The 15,079-nt window shown below is 41.3% G+C and overlaps 1 protein-coding gene across 3 annotated transcripts in view; it reads right to left on the bottom strand.

The window, feature by feature from the left end:
* LOC114647005 (polycomb group RING finger protein 5-B) overlaps nt 1-15,079 on the bottom strand; it is a 123,580-nt gene that overhangs the window by 3,699 nt on the left and 104,802 nt on the right. For all 3 annotated transcript variants that reach the window (XM_051923098.1, XM_028795459.2, XM_028795460.2), the window contains exon 8: nt 8,416-8,505. In XM_051923098.1, the coding sequence (XP_051779058.1) occupies nt 8,416-8,505 (90 nt within the window). The remainder of the gene's footprint in view (nt 1-8,415; nt 8,506-15,079) is intronic.

Raw genomic sequence — 15,079 nt, 5'->3', positions numbered from 1 at the left:
CAGCTTGAGCAGGGATGCCCAGACTTCCCTCTCCCCGGCCACTTCTTCTAGCTCTTCCGGGAGAATCCCAAGGCGTTCCCAGGCCAGTCGAGAGACATAGTCCCTCCAGCGTGTCCTGGGTCTTCCCCGGGGCCTCCTCCCGGTTGGACGTGCCTGGAACACCTCACCAGGGAGGCGTCCAGGAGGCATCCTGATCAGATGCCCGAGCCACCTCATCTGACTCCTCTCGATGCGGAGGAGCAGCGGCTCTACTCTGAGCCCCTCCCGGATGACTGAGCTTCTCACCCTATCTTTAAGGGAAAGCCCAGACACCCTGCGGAGGAAACTCATTTCAGCCGCTTGTATTCGCGATCTCGTTCTTTCGGTCACTACCCATAGCTCATGACCATAGGTGAGGGTAGGAACATAGATCGACTGGTAAATTGAGAGCTTCGCCTTGCGGCTCAGCTCCTTTTTCACCACGACAGACCGATGCAATGCCCGCATTACTGCGGATGCCGCACCGATCCGCCTGTCGATCTCACGCTCCATTCTTCCCTCACTCGTGAACAAGACCCCGAGATACTTGAACTCCTCCACTTGGGGCAGGATCTCGCTACCAACCCTGAGAGGGCACTCCACCCTTTTCCGGTTGAGGACCATGGTCTCGGATTTGGAGGTGCTGATTCTCATCCCAGCCGCTTCACACTCGGCTGCGAACCGATCCAGAGAGAGCTGAAGATCACGGCCTGATGAAGCAAACAGGACAACATCATCTGCAAAAAGCAGTGACCCAATCCTGAGCCCACCAAACCGGACCCCCTCAACACCCTGGCTGCGCCTAGAAATTCTGTCCATAAAAGTTATGAACAGAATCGGTGACAAAGGGCAGCCCTGGCGGAGTCCAACTCTCACTGGAAACGGGTTCGACTTACTGCCGGCAATGCGGACCAAGCTCTGGCACTGATCGTACAGGGACTGAACAGCCCTTATCAGGGGGGCCGGTACCCCATACTCTCGGAGTACCCCCCACAGGATTCCCCGAGGGACACGGTCGAATGCCTTTTCTAAGTCCACAAAACACATGTAGACTGGTTGGGCAAACTCCCATGCACCCTCCAGGACCCTGCTAAGGGTATAGAGCTGGTCCACTGTTCCGCGACCAGGACGAAAACCACACTGTTCCTCCTGAATCCGAGGCTCGACTATCCGACGGACCCTCCTCTCCAGGACCCCTGAATAGACTTTTCCAGGGAGGCTGAGGAGTGTGATCCCTCTGTAGTTGGAACACACCCTCCGATCCCCCTTCTTAAAGAGGGGGACCACCACCCCGGTCTGCCAATCCAGAGGCACTGTCCCTGATGTCCATGCGATGTTGCAGAGGCGTGTCAGCCAAGACAGTCCTACAACATCCAGAGCCTTGAGGAACTCCGGGCGTATCTCATCCACCCCCGGGGCCCTGCCACCAAGGAGTTTTTTGACCACCTCGGTGACCTCAGTCCCAGAGATGGGGGAGCCCACCTCTGAGTCCCAAGGCTCTGCTTCCTCATTGGAAGGCATGTTAATGGGATTGAGGAGGTCTTCGAAGTATTCCCCCCACCGACCCACAACATCCCGAGTCGAGGTCAGCAGCGCACCATCCCCACCATATACAGTGTTGACACTGCACTGCTTCCCCTTCCTGAGACGCCGGATGGTGGACCAGAATCTCCTCGAAGCCGTCCGAAAGTCATTCTCCATGGCCTCCCCAAACTCCTCCCACGCCCGAGTTTTTGCCTCAGCAACCACCAAAGCCGCATTCCGCTTGGCCTGCCGGTACCTATCAGCTGCCTCCGGGGTCCCACAGGACAAAAGGGTCCTGTAGGACTCCTTCTTCAGCTTGACGGCATCCTTCACCGCCGGTGTCCACCAGCGGGTTCGGGGATTGCCGCCACGACAGGCACCGACCACCTTACGGCCACAGCTCCGGTCAGCTGCCTCAACAATAGAGGCACGGAACATGGCCCATTCGGCCTCAATGTCCCCCACCTCCCTCGGGATGTGGTCGAAGTTCTGCCGGAGGTGGGAGTTGAAGCTACTTCTGACAGGGGGCTCTGCCAGACGTTCCCAGCAGACCCTCACAACACGTTTGGGCCTACCACGCCTGACCGGCATCCTCCCCCACCATCGAAGCCAACTCACCACCAGGTGGTGATCAGTTGACAGCTCCGCCCCTCTCTTCACCCGAGTGTCCAAGACATGTGGCCGCAAGTCCGACGACACGACCACAAAGTCGATCATCGAACTGAGGCCTAGGGTGTCCTGGTGCCAAGTGCACATATGAACACCCCTATGCTTGAACATGGTGTTCGTTATGGACAATCCGTGACGAGCACAGAAGTCCAATAACAAAACACCGCTCGGGTTCAGATCAGGGGGGCCATTCCTCCCAATCACGCCCTTCCAGGTCTCACTGTCATTGCCCACGTGAGCATTGAAGTCTCCCAGCAGAACGAGGGAGTCCCCAGAAGGTATGCCCTCTAGCACCCCCTCCAGGGACTCCAAAAAGGGTGGGTACTCCGAACTGCTGTTCGGTGCATACGCACAAACAACAGTTAGGACCCGTCCCCCCACCCGAAGGCGAAGGGAGGCTACCCTCTCGTCCACCGGGGTAAACCCCAATGTACAGGCTCCAAGTTGGGGGGCAATAAGTATACCCACACCTGCTCGGCGCCTCTCACCGGGGGCAACTCCAGAGTGGTAGAGAGTCCAGCCCCTCTCAAGGAGATTGGTTCCAGAGTCCAAGCTGTGCGTCGAGGTGAGCCCGACTATATCTAGCCGGAACCTCTCAACTTCGCGCACTAGCTCAGGCTCCTTCCCCTTCAGAGAGGTGACATTCCACGTCCCAAGAGCCAGTTTCTGTAGCCGAGGATCGGACCGCCAAGGTCCCCGCCTTCGGCCACCACCCAACTCACACTGCACCCGACCTCCTTGGCCCCTCCCATAGGTGGTGAGCCCATGGGAAGGGGGACCCACGTTGCCTCTTCGGGCTGTGCCCGGCCGAGAATGGAAACTACTAGCTATAGCTACATTAAATAAAAGGGGTGATTGGGCCGACTCTAATAAATATAGGGCATTTAGCTTAATGTGTATTGCAAAAAAATGAAGGAAACAAGGAAAAGAATGAGCAGCAAACATTTACTACAGTTAGATTACATAACAGTCAACAAGAGTTTAGATGGGGAAATATCACATTTCACTAATATTCCAGAAATTTACAATAAAGAAACAAATGCGATCACAGTGATGTATACAGTACCATTTCTTTGGGCCATTATGTAATTTATAAGCTGTAGATGAAATTGTAATAGGTGGGTTGGATGGCACCTTAGAGACAGCAAAATCATTACAGTAGCAGTGGCAGTGAGAGAAGAAAATATAATGCAATAAAAAAGTTACACTTAAAATTTAACCCAAAGAAAAACTAAATTATAATGAAAATGTGCAAAAGTGCTTTTATTACAATAAAACAACAAAAACAAAGTACAACAGTGCAGTGTCCACAGTTCAATAAATAATCCATAAAAGAAATGTGGAGGTTTAAAATAATTACAAAAACAATCCTTTAAAACTGAAGTTAAAACACAATGCAGGAAGCAGTCTTTTAAAAAACCAATGACAAGCCCAGTGCTTCTTTTAAACTAGCGTCTCATCTGCTTCTCCCGCTAGGGCCCTGCAGCAGGCAAGACGTTCTCTTTGCAGCTGACCTTCTCAGTGTCTGCTTCTGCTGTCAGTCGCCTTACCGATCCTTGGCTCTGGTCGGCCCCTTCTGACAGTGACTTGGGACTCCCCAACGACTAGGGCTCTCACGCTGGGGACACCACATCCCAAGTCCCAACTCCCGCTGCCTTCCGCGGAGAATCACCCGCCTTCCAGTCACTCCCGCTCTCTGAAGTAATCTTAACGGTAGCGACCACATCTACTACTCCCCCGGGTATCGGCCAACCACCCAGGCTGTCTGCTCAGCTGCCGCGAGCATAATCTCGCTCCCTCTCTCACTGCTTCCTCCTGCAACCTCCGTTTCCTTCTCTTTTCTTTTTCTTTCTCTTCCCTTAACCATCTCAGGCTTCTCTTTATAATGGACGTGGCAGCTGTGGCAATCAACAGTTCCCGGGAACAATTACACTGCGGACCGTCCCTCACCTGTGCACTTAGGTGAGAAACGCCCGCAGCACAAATCCACCCGAGAACTGCTTCAGCCACACTACCACGCCCCCTCGCTACGCCGTGTGCGCGGTGATTATTCATTTAAAAACTGGCCTTTGCCGAGAGAGCTGTGGACCCGCTATACCACAGTTGGCCGTCTGGGTTTGTTTTGTTTTTGATTGCCTGTTTATGGCTTTTTCTTTGCTGGTCTATGACCTTCAAATTCTTTTAAACACATGATCAACAGTTGATGTCCGAATAAACCTCTGGTTAAAGACTTTTTAAACTTCACTGATTCTTTAAATCTTGTTCAGTTTTTGAGAGGCCCAACATATAAGCATGGACATACACCGGATCCTTTTTTATTATATGGTTCAGCTGTCTGTAATAGTGAAGTGTTGTTACTTGCCTTTCAGATCACTTGTCTATTATACCTGAGTGTTCCTTATTGTGCCAAATAGTCAGAATTTGTAGTCAAACTTTGGCTCTCACACAATAATCTCCACTACTGCCAGCAAGTTCTCCACGGCTTTTATGGATACTGTGCAATTCCTCCTACCTCAGCTAAGCACTGATGGTCTAGTTACTTTGTTTAATGATACTTGTTCAAACATTTTAGGCTCTGTTTAAGGTCAAGCACTCAAAACCTAAACCTGAACTGTGCTTAAATGATCAGGTGGTTAAATCTAAAGTGGGCATGTAGGCAAGCAGAGCATAAGTGGGAAAAAGACAATCTTCAAAAGACAACAGTACAGAATATTGTATAGCAGGGTATGTCATTCCAAATATGACAATATTTATCTATACTTTTCCATATCTGAAACTGAACGAATTGAGCGTCTCAGAAGACATCTATAAATGTGCAATATGTACAAATATGTGTATGTGAAGGAGTTTTACTAAGACAAATGACAGCTTAAGAAATGACATTGTTTTTAGTGGATTGCAACTCTGTCACAGATTTTTTTGACATAATAAGTCACAGAAGTGTGTCATCTCCATTTCTAGTGATACAGAATTAGTGTTGATCACTTTCACAGTGAACACCTTGTGTTTTGCTGGTAACCTTGTTTGCCTAATATTTTCCTGGAAATTCGCAGTGCAGTAGGCTTAAACAAACATTTTTTTCCTAAGTGACCCATGATGCTTTGTGAAGCTAGTGTGACAATACAAAGCTGTAGCAGCCATGCACAGGACCTTCAAGCATGCATACTTCTCCTTTCATTTTACATCGGCACCCAATCTCCTTTGTACAGTACTTGCTGGATCTGTACCCTGCTTGTGTTTATAAAAAGTATTTTCATTTGAGGGATACATTACCTAAGTAAAATGAGAAAATTATGAGTACTGCTACTGAATATACAACACTGATCCCTGTGAACTCATTCATTCACCATTGTACCACTTGGCTGGCCAAATGCATGTGTAATCAGCTATAAGCTGTGGCTACAAGTCAAAACAAGCCTTAAAGGAGCCCTCTCAACCCCCTCCTGAAGTCAGAAAACGCATGAAACAATGTGAAATAATGATAATAATAATAATAACAAAACATTTATTACTGTTTATATGGCTTTCTAGCTTCTAAATGGAAGAAAAAAAATTGTGAAGCATCTGTAGAGACAGACCAGTAACAAAAAGTCATATCAGCTGCATCCGGAGCAATAACTTCAAACAACTGAACATGCCAGGTCCATGCCACCTACTCATGACACGGCCAAAGATTGGAACACTGTGAGTGCAATCATAATTTTTTTTTTGTATTTTTTTCTAGTTTTAGGCAATTTTCGCATTTTGGTTTTGGTTATTGTTCTGTCTATATCTTTTGTTGTTTGAGTCACAGTGTTACAGAGGTTAGCACAGCTGCCTCAAAGATGAGATCATATTTTTGGCCACAATAATCGATCCAGCATAGTTGGCACACACTTTCCTATCCCTCAGGGACACTTAAAAAACTACTGAACCATATCATCCACTCTACAATAGTTCAATTCCTCTTTTTCCATTGACCTCAATGCATTTCACAGAGTTGAGTAAAGTTCCCAAACATTTCTGTGATTTCTCTGAAGTCCCTGTAAAGTGAACACTGCGAGGTTCGCTTATCACTACACAGTATGAAGCAGACGCCTTTGAGAACTCTTGTGATCATATAATTCACAGTTACCACTTTCAAGCTCTATGGGGTGTTAAAAAATTGATTCAATAATGTGACTTGGCTAAATGTCTTCAAGGAGCATTTCTACCTTCCTCAGTCAAGTCTGCCACACAGTACCAGTATAAAGAAAGGAACTTTACACTCTTCCAGTTTTAAAACAAAATGCAAAGTAATCTTTTTGATCTTTCTGATTTTACCAGCATGTTCCAATTACGAATAACAGAGTTTTTACTTTGCACATTTTGAAAGCACTAGCTGGTGCCAGCACTTAATTTTTAACATAATCTTAGTACATGTAGTAGGTTTGGTGTGAAATCTGATGTATTATGTAGCCTGCACCTTCTGCAACAATACACACCAAGATCAGTGGGAAAAGCAAAATAAACATTTAAGTTTGTTTAAAATTACATTACTATTTTAACTAATTTTTGTCATTTTCAGTTTAAACTAGGCCTTAGTTTCTTTATTTATCTGGGAAAGAGTCATACTGCTTGCATCATTTTCACATCCACCATATCAGAAGTTATTTGTTATTATTTTTCTTCCTTTACAGTGTGGCCAGTAACATAAAAGTACTTCATACAAATAGCTATAAACGTTATATAATAATTATGCCACCACAGCCATATACTTAAACTGCTGGGGCTTTTGGTCTTCCCAGGCCATTAAAACTGAGTTTTAGAGAGGGAAATCCTATCACTCTTTTCACTTGTATAACAGGCACTCTACTGCATGTTTTCCATGTGGCCAAATGAATATATACAGCATTATACTGGATTAATATATGATTTAGTTGTTGTCTTTAATGAGAAAATTAAAATATAACTAGTAAAAAAAATTTACACTTACTAATCATTGATGTCTAATTACAATGAAATACATATAGGTGTATTTTATTTATTCAAAGTAATTTGTTTTTTACAATCAGATTAATTTTATTTTTAATGTTGTAAATTTTCCTATTTTACATTTACTAATGTACTATATAAATAACGAAGTAATATGATTAATATCACTCTATCCAGAATACTGTGTCTTTTTTTTGTAAAAAATACAAACAGCCAGCTTTGTAAATTTTACTTCTTATAGGACTTGAAGTTAAAATGCAGGAGTAAGTTGCCATTTTTGCCTTCATTTTGATTGGAAAGTCCTGAAAAAAGTCAAGTATGCTGTCATTTTTCATTCAATATTTTTACTTGGGGGCAGTAAGGTGGCACAGTGGTAGTGCTGCTGCTTCACAGTGAGGAGACCAGGGTTCTGAGTAGAGTTTGCATGTTCTCCTTGTGTTTCGGTGGGTTTCCTCTGGGTGCTTCTGTTGCCACCCACTGTCCAAAAACATGCAGGTAAGGTGAATTGATGATGTTAAATTGTCCTTTGTGTGTGTGTGTGTGTGTTTTTTTTGTTCGACCTTCGATAGATTTGCACCCTGTCCAGGGATTGTTCCTGCCTTGCATCCTGTGGATAGGCTACAGCACTAATTGCAAACATGGTCTAGATTAAATGGATTAGAAAATGACACACCATTTCTAGTTGCTGCTGAAAAGTACCTGTGGCCTCCAGATAGTAAGTTTATATTATACCATTCAAAGTTTGATTGCACTTTCAGTTTTGGCAAAAACTGTAAGCTTTACAAATCACTTCCAGTCACTTTCTCCACATGACAAATTATTTCCATTTGTCTGCTTATTGTTAGCTGTTGCCTGTACACATTTGTTGTCTTCACTATTTGATTTAGGATAATTGTAAATATTTCATTTCTTAATCGTCTACTAATTATTTTAATGTCTATATATAAAAATTCACGCTAAAGTGGACCATGTAATTCAGAACCATTTGCCGTGTTCAAAATAATGTAATTTCATATGAGAATATATTCTGAAAAACTGAACTCTGCCAAAGCATCTGTCTTTCAATTTTCAGTGCCTGTGAAGATTCCATGCCTAATGTAGCAGGTTTGGGGAGAATAAGAAACAACCAGTGTCTTACCTATAATTAAGGAATCACCTGAAGCAAATTCCAGTGACCACAAGTCCAATTTGAGGATCTGCTACAACAGGAAACCACTACAGAAATATTTAGTGAGAGGAATCAGGACTTACATTCTCCCCACGAAGTCGCCACCTTGTCATATAAATGAATTCCATGGTATGATCTTTTCCCATGATCTCACCATTGCATAGTACATCAAGCTAGAGTAAAAAAAAATATTTTGTCAGTGAACTTAGTAGCATCTCTTATTATTTGTTTAGAGAACTGCTAAGTAATTATTTATAACTTATACATTAAAAATAGTGAAAAAACAGAATTGGAAAATTGAAGGAAAAATATGAACACCCTCAAGGCACATCACTCAGTACACAACAAAGCACAAATATTCTACATACCTTTAGAAAATCGTATTTAAATCATCCAGTGAATAAGCTGTAAAGCCAAATAAATTATTGAAGCTAAGCTAGAACTTGTGATCACAAGAGCATTTCAAATGATGATTATTACAAATCACAAATTGTTAATCAAATATGAACAGTCAACCCTCACATCACTTCAAAATCATCATCAGTAGCTGATAGTTAGTTATATTAACAAACAGATCAATTCAGGGTGACCAGGCAAACATAACCCATTAATATCAATAAAACAATTAAATTGCTCAAAATGGGCCAATATCTAATTATACATAAATTACTATGAGCTAGATGTATGTATATGATGCAGTACCTGCAATTGATTTTCTAAATACTACCCAATTCATCTTGAGAATATTTCAAGCACTGCATGTGCCTCACTGGCTGCCTATTATTTATCAGTATTTCAACCTAGTAGGCTGAGAATACCAGTCATATTAGAAATATATATATATATATATATATATATATAGGCTGGCCCTTGCGATTCATGGGTTTCCAATCAACTATTTCTGGGTCTGTCATAAATAATTTCATGGAAATTATTTTAAGAGTTGTATGACCTATTGTGGAACACCACAAACAGCACTGTATATCCTTTCTACTTAAATGGACCGCAAATCCTAGAAACCCTGTTAGTACTGTGTCACTGAGCAGCTTTTGCGGTTGCCTTGAGGGCTGCTGGGTGAAAGATGAGGATGCTAGTTTTAAGAGTGAGCCATAGCAAGAATCATTGTCAGTGCTCTTTTTATTTCAACACTTCACTGGAGAGTTGGATTACAATTACCTCCATCAGACTGAAGTTTGCTCTGGATGTATGTTCTTGTCCTGTGCCCACTTGTCTGTTGATTTCATCTGGGTTAGAAAATATCTGTCTGGGAGCACTCCCACCTTCTACAGATCTTCACACACAACCACATGATAACTGGACAAAACTTTAGACAACTTTCAGGAGGCTGTTTAATCATTTTGTGCTTTACGCCCAAAATATATTCACGGATTTTCGCATTTGCTGGGGTCCAGCACCCCTGACCCCCATGAATCACAAAGTATCACAAAGTTGTATATAAATATAGCAGGAGTACATAGTCTACAACTGTTTCAAACTAAAGGCTGTAAACAATCCATTTTTTAAATTGCTTTTACTTCATATGTTTGAATTTGATGATGTAATGTTTATATTTCAAGAAAATAATGCTAGATTGTAAGCAAAAAGGCTACAGTCATTTAAAAATACTGTGGCAGGATACTCCACTTCAAACTACTATTACCTACACTTAAATGTTAGCGAGGCAATTACTACACTTTGAACTTTTATCACAAAATGACTAAGAAAATAAAGACTAAAAAATGAGAGGAGACTACAGTCCAACATTCTCATTTGACTACAGAAGTTATCAACTAAGCTCTCCTAATATCTCATTCAACTACTTTTTTAAAAGTTGTCAAAACTTCTTTCACTACATGGCTTAGTAGTAATACCCTTTTGCACTTCCATCAATATTATTATTTAATTGAAAAAACTCAAATTTACAGAAGTGGTTTTGTAGCATCTAAGAGCTCTCCTATCTACCAGATCTCCTATCTGTAAGATTTCAACAATCTTATCCAATTTCTAATTTCTCCAAAATAACTTTAGTTCAAGTTTTAAAGAACCGTAGTCCTACTGTATACTATACAACAAAAATTTATCTTTAGTAGCTCTCTGTGTAAGGAAACTGTGCACAATTTACCTTTAACAAGTTTTACCGTGTCCATGTACAGTAATCCCTCGCTATATTGCGCTTCGCCTTTCGCGGCTTCACTCTATCGCGGATTTTATATGTAAGCATATTTAAATATATATCGCAGATTTTTTGCTGGTTCGCGGATTTCTGCGGACAATGGGTCTTTTAATTTCTGGTACATGCTTCCTCAGTTGGTTTGCCCAGTTGATTTCATACAAGGGACGCTATTGGCAGATGGCTGAGAAGCTACCCAACTTACTTTTCTCTCTCTCTCTCTTGCACTGACATTCTCTGATCCTGAATTAGGGGGATTGAGCAGGGGGGCTGTTCGCACACTTAGACGATACGGACGCTCGTCTAAAAATGCTGAAAGATTATCTTCACGTTGCTCCCTTCTGTGCAGCTGCTTCATGAAGCGACATGCTGCACGGTGGTTCGTATACTTAAAAGCTCGAAGGGCACGTATTGATTTTTGATTGTTTGTTTTTCTCTCTCTCTCGCTCTCTGCTCCTTGCGGAGGGGGTGTGAGCTGCTGCCTTCAACAGCTTTGTGCCACGGTGCTTCGCATACTTAAAAGCCAAACAGCCCTATTGATTTGTTTGCTTTTCTCTCTCTTTCTGACATTCTGTGCTCCTGACGCGCACTCCATTGAAGAGGAAGATATGTTTGCATTCTTTTAATTGTGAGACGGAACTGTCATCTCTGTCTTGTCATGGAGAACAGTTTAAACTTTTGAAAAAGAGACAAATGTTTGTTTGCAGTGTTTGAATAAAGTTCCTGTCTCTCTATAACCTCCTGTGTTTCTGTGCAAATCTGTGACCGAAGCATGACAATATAAAAATAACCATATAAACATATGGTTTCTACTTCGCGGATTTTCACCTTTCGCGGGGGGTTCTGGAACGCATCCCCCGCGATGGAGGAGGGATTACTGTATTCTTGTTGATGAACTCATTTTAAAGTAAGAGCTGGGATCCACTGTACAATTACTTTTCATAATTTAGAAAACTTCAACCATGTATCTATTTAGAGAGCTTATGAATAACCTCTGTAGTTGTACCTTTTGCAGGTTTCTAAAACTGTGCATCTACTGAGTTGGCAAGGTAGAATCCAGGACAAGTCAAATACATAATAACCAAAGAATATCCACAGTCCGAAAAAAATCATTTTAAAAACTTTAATGAAAATCCAAAAAAGAACAAATCATAAAAATCAGGAAGAAGTTAATACACACACAAAATAAAAGCTGAAAAAGATAAAAGGGAAACAGGGTGTCTTTCCTATTTCAATCTTATTTTTCTCATGTTAGACTTCAGTTCAGCTTAAAGTTACGTTACTTGTCTATTGTGTATTCTAATGAACTTACAGTTTCACTACTGTATGCTATGGTATAAAACTGTTTGCCCCCAATGCCTTTCCAACTGCAAGGCAGAACAAAAACTAAACTAATGAAAAGAAATAAATATAAATATCCCATTTACATGTTAGCTTGGGGGGATAAAATTCAAACCATTCATCTATGTAGTTATGTGTTCTATATAATAATACATAGCAAAACATTTTTATATAACAAGTTAATACTTAAATCACTTTAACATACAATGGACTAACTAAAAATGTCTCTTACAATCTCCTTTGACTTGTACTCTGCACGCAATGCTATATCACCTAATATCTTGTAAGCCTTCTTCATGGCTCCTGCAGTCTAGATCTGGACGGTGCTTGTACCCAAAACATTAACATTTATATGTTACTTACATAAAAGCCAGATCAAATGTTATTTATTTTGATTTATTTACTTATTTTCTACACCATAAAGTCACAAATAGACTGCAGAGCTTCCCGTGTACATATACAAAGTACAGCAACGGCAAGAGTGCGACGTGCATTCTTTTTCCGATGTAGAACCGTCGTCATCATCCGAGTTCACCTCTGCTATATCGCGTCTTTATGTGAATACACCAGTGTCAGATGGGGAATTTGGGGGCCGTTGGAATCGTGAACACGACTGAGAGAATAAAACTGAATAAAAAAAAAAACCAAAGCTAACCTTTACAAGTATCATAAAGTAACACAGGCTGTTACAGACTCAAATCAAATGTATGTTTTTATTCTACGATAGTAAGAATAAGAGCAGCTCACTTCTCAAAACGGACTCATCTGGGGTTGAACCCGTGAAGTTTTGATTACCAGTCAACAGTTGATACTGTTGTGCCACCGAAGCTATCGTATCAAAGGGGTGTGAATATTGCACCTAACGCGGGTTCTTTTTCTGCAGTTATATCGTTGAATAGAAGCACACTTGTTCTGTTATATGTGTACCTTTTGTGAAAAGTGTTTATTTGGACTTCAGGCTTCACACATTAAACACGTCATGTCTACATTTTGTCAATTATTACTAAAACATGAAAAAAGTTTTTGTTTTAATGATGTGTTTATATAGATTGTTGTAGACACGGAACACACATGAAATGCATGTGTTCCAAATAACCATACAGTATTTATAAAAGGTGTCACTTTTCTTGACTTCTCACTCTATACAACTCTAAGCAACTGACACGCAGGTAAACAGACTTGAGCTGAGAAAACTGTGCGGCAGTGGGGGGATGTGATAATAGGCTGCTTGCTGCTTATCGACACATTTACAAGACAAAAGACGCTGATGGAGAGGTGCAAAGCGATTTAAGGTGGGACAGATCTACGAGTTTTTTCATAGGTTCTGATAATTCTAGTGTTAAACTGAACTTTATCTGCCATAAATCTGTCCAAGCCTGTATTCTCTAAATTTCCTCTGTAATGATTTACAATAGACTATTCAGTCCATCAAGCTTGTTAGTTCAGCTAATGGCTAAGCTATCCCAGTATCTCATTCAGATACGTCTTAAAGGTTGTCAAGGTTTCTGCTTTAAGTACATGACTGGGTAGTTTGTTCCAGATACTCACGTCTACTTGAGTAAATAAGTGCATCCCGGATACATTATTAAACTCACTTCCCTTTAATTTCCACTGGTGTCCTTGTGTATGTTATTCACCTTTTAGCAGACAGAATTTGACTGGATCTACTTTATTAAAGCCTCTGATCTACTTTTTTGAAGGCTCAAGCAGACACCTCTTTAAGTCTTTGCTTCTACTCTTGGGGTCTCCAGGACGATGTCAAAGTGAGTTTAGAAGAGAGAAATGTGCCGTGATTAAGATCCACTGGACTGGAAAGACACTCACGGTGAAGAAGTGTGGCATGAAAGAGAGAGAGAAAGGACCACAGCAAGTTTACAGGAGCTGAGCATGTAGGTACAGAATTAAAGAAATAGCTGTGCTTGCTTCGGCAACACATATACTAAAATTGGAACGATACAGAGAAGAGACATTAGAAATAGCTGTTATTGTCCTCAGGAAAGCATCGATAGTGGCTACCATCATTGTTACAAATAAATGCTTAAGTAATATACTAAATAGACTAATGTATCTTATTGATTTAAACGTCACCTTGCCCTGATGACTGTCAGATTGCAGACCACCTGACTCACATTTGGTTTGCAGTCTGTCCAAGCCAGATTCCAAAACTCCAAACATCAAACAAGACTTGCATTATAATAGCTTCATTATTAAAATTTACATTACTGATTATTCAACCACTTTTCATTAAAATTTATGACATTTAAACTAAATTATTTAAATGAAGAAATTACATATCAATTTAAAAGCAGTAGTTAACAGCTACTGGTCAGTTTAAGGTCCTGTAATACTTTGACCCCTTGAATACCTATTGCATGCATTGGTTTGTGGTTACTAAACCTTTTCTTTTTCCTGCTTGTCTCCCTGCGTGACTGTTTTCCTAATTCAGAGTCTCTTGTTTGCTTCCTTTCTTTCAACCCGGGCACCACCAATACTGTACTAAAAATGTGATCCTTTTTATAAAATAACACTTAGGCCCTTGCTATATGTACTGCTTTATCTAGTAACCCTCTTACACCTGAATTCCTTCTCACAAAGGAAACACAATTACTTTTTGCTATTAACTGCTAAAATGCTGGTTGTTAACATAGTGTCCTGCTGGTCTCTGTCTCAATTTGTGCTCTGCCCTGTCTGCACTGCTCAGTGTACGGCACCCTCAATGCACTACAAAGTTTGAGCACATGACCCTTTTTAGCTGCTTTGGTTCAAATGTTAAATTTTAATTCACTTCAACACAAGTAAAATGCAACACTCAGCAACACTCAGTACTTCATCCAAGATCAAGTTCACTGTCTTGCATACACAGTACATAGGGCATGTGGTATAATGGAACTCTTACTTGTATGTCTCCATAGAACAATACTACCAACAAAGACACACACACACTTACACCCAAAGGAAGACATCAGTTTGTTAGCACCTCAGTCAAGCTTTTTAACTATCATTCACTTGATTTGTGCAGTGCACCATATTCTTATGGGGGAACAAAAGCATCTTCCAAGCTATCATTCCACAAAAGACATTCTGATTCAGTACTTTGCTGACAATAATCTTAGACCCTCAATATGGTGATAAAGACAACTGATTATATGGCTATAACCTTCGAGGTATCTAGGAACACAATATGATTGCATTAAATAAATTTGGTAGAAGAACCACTTTACATAGTTGTACAAAGT

The sequence above is a fragment of the Erpetoichthys calabaricus genome, chromosome 2, assembly GCF_900747795.2.
Source record: "Erpetoichthys calabaricus chromosome 2, fErpCal1.3, whole genome shotgun sequence".
Lineage (NCBI taxonomy): Eukaryota > Metazoa > Chordata > Cladistia > Polypteriformes > Polypteridae > Erpetoichthys > Erpetoichthys calabaricus.
This window is presented reverse-complemented; position numbering and strand designations above follow the sequence as displayed.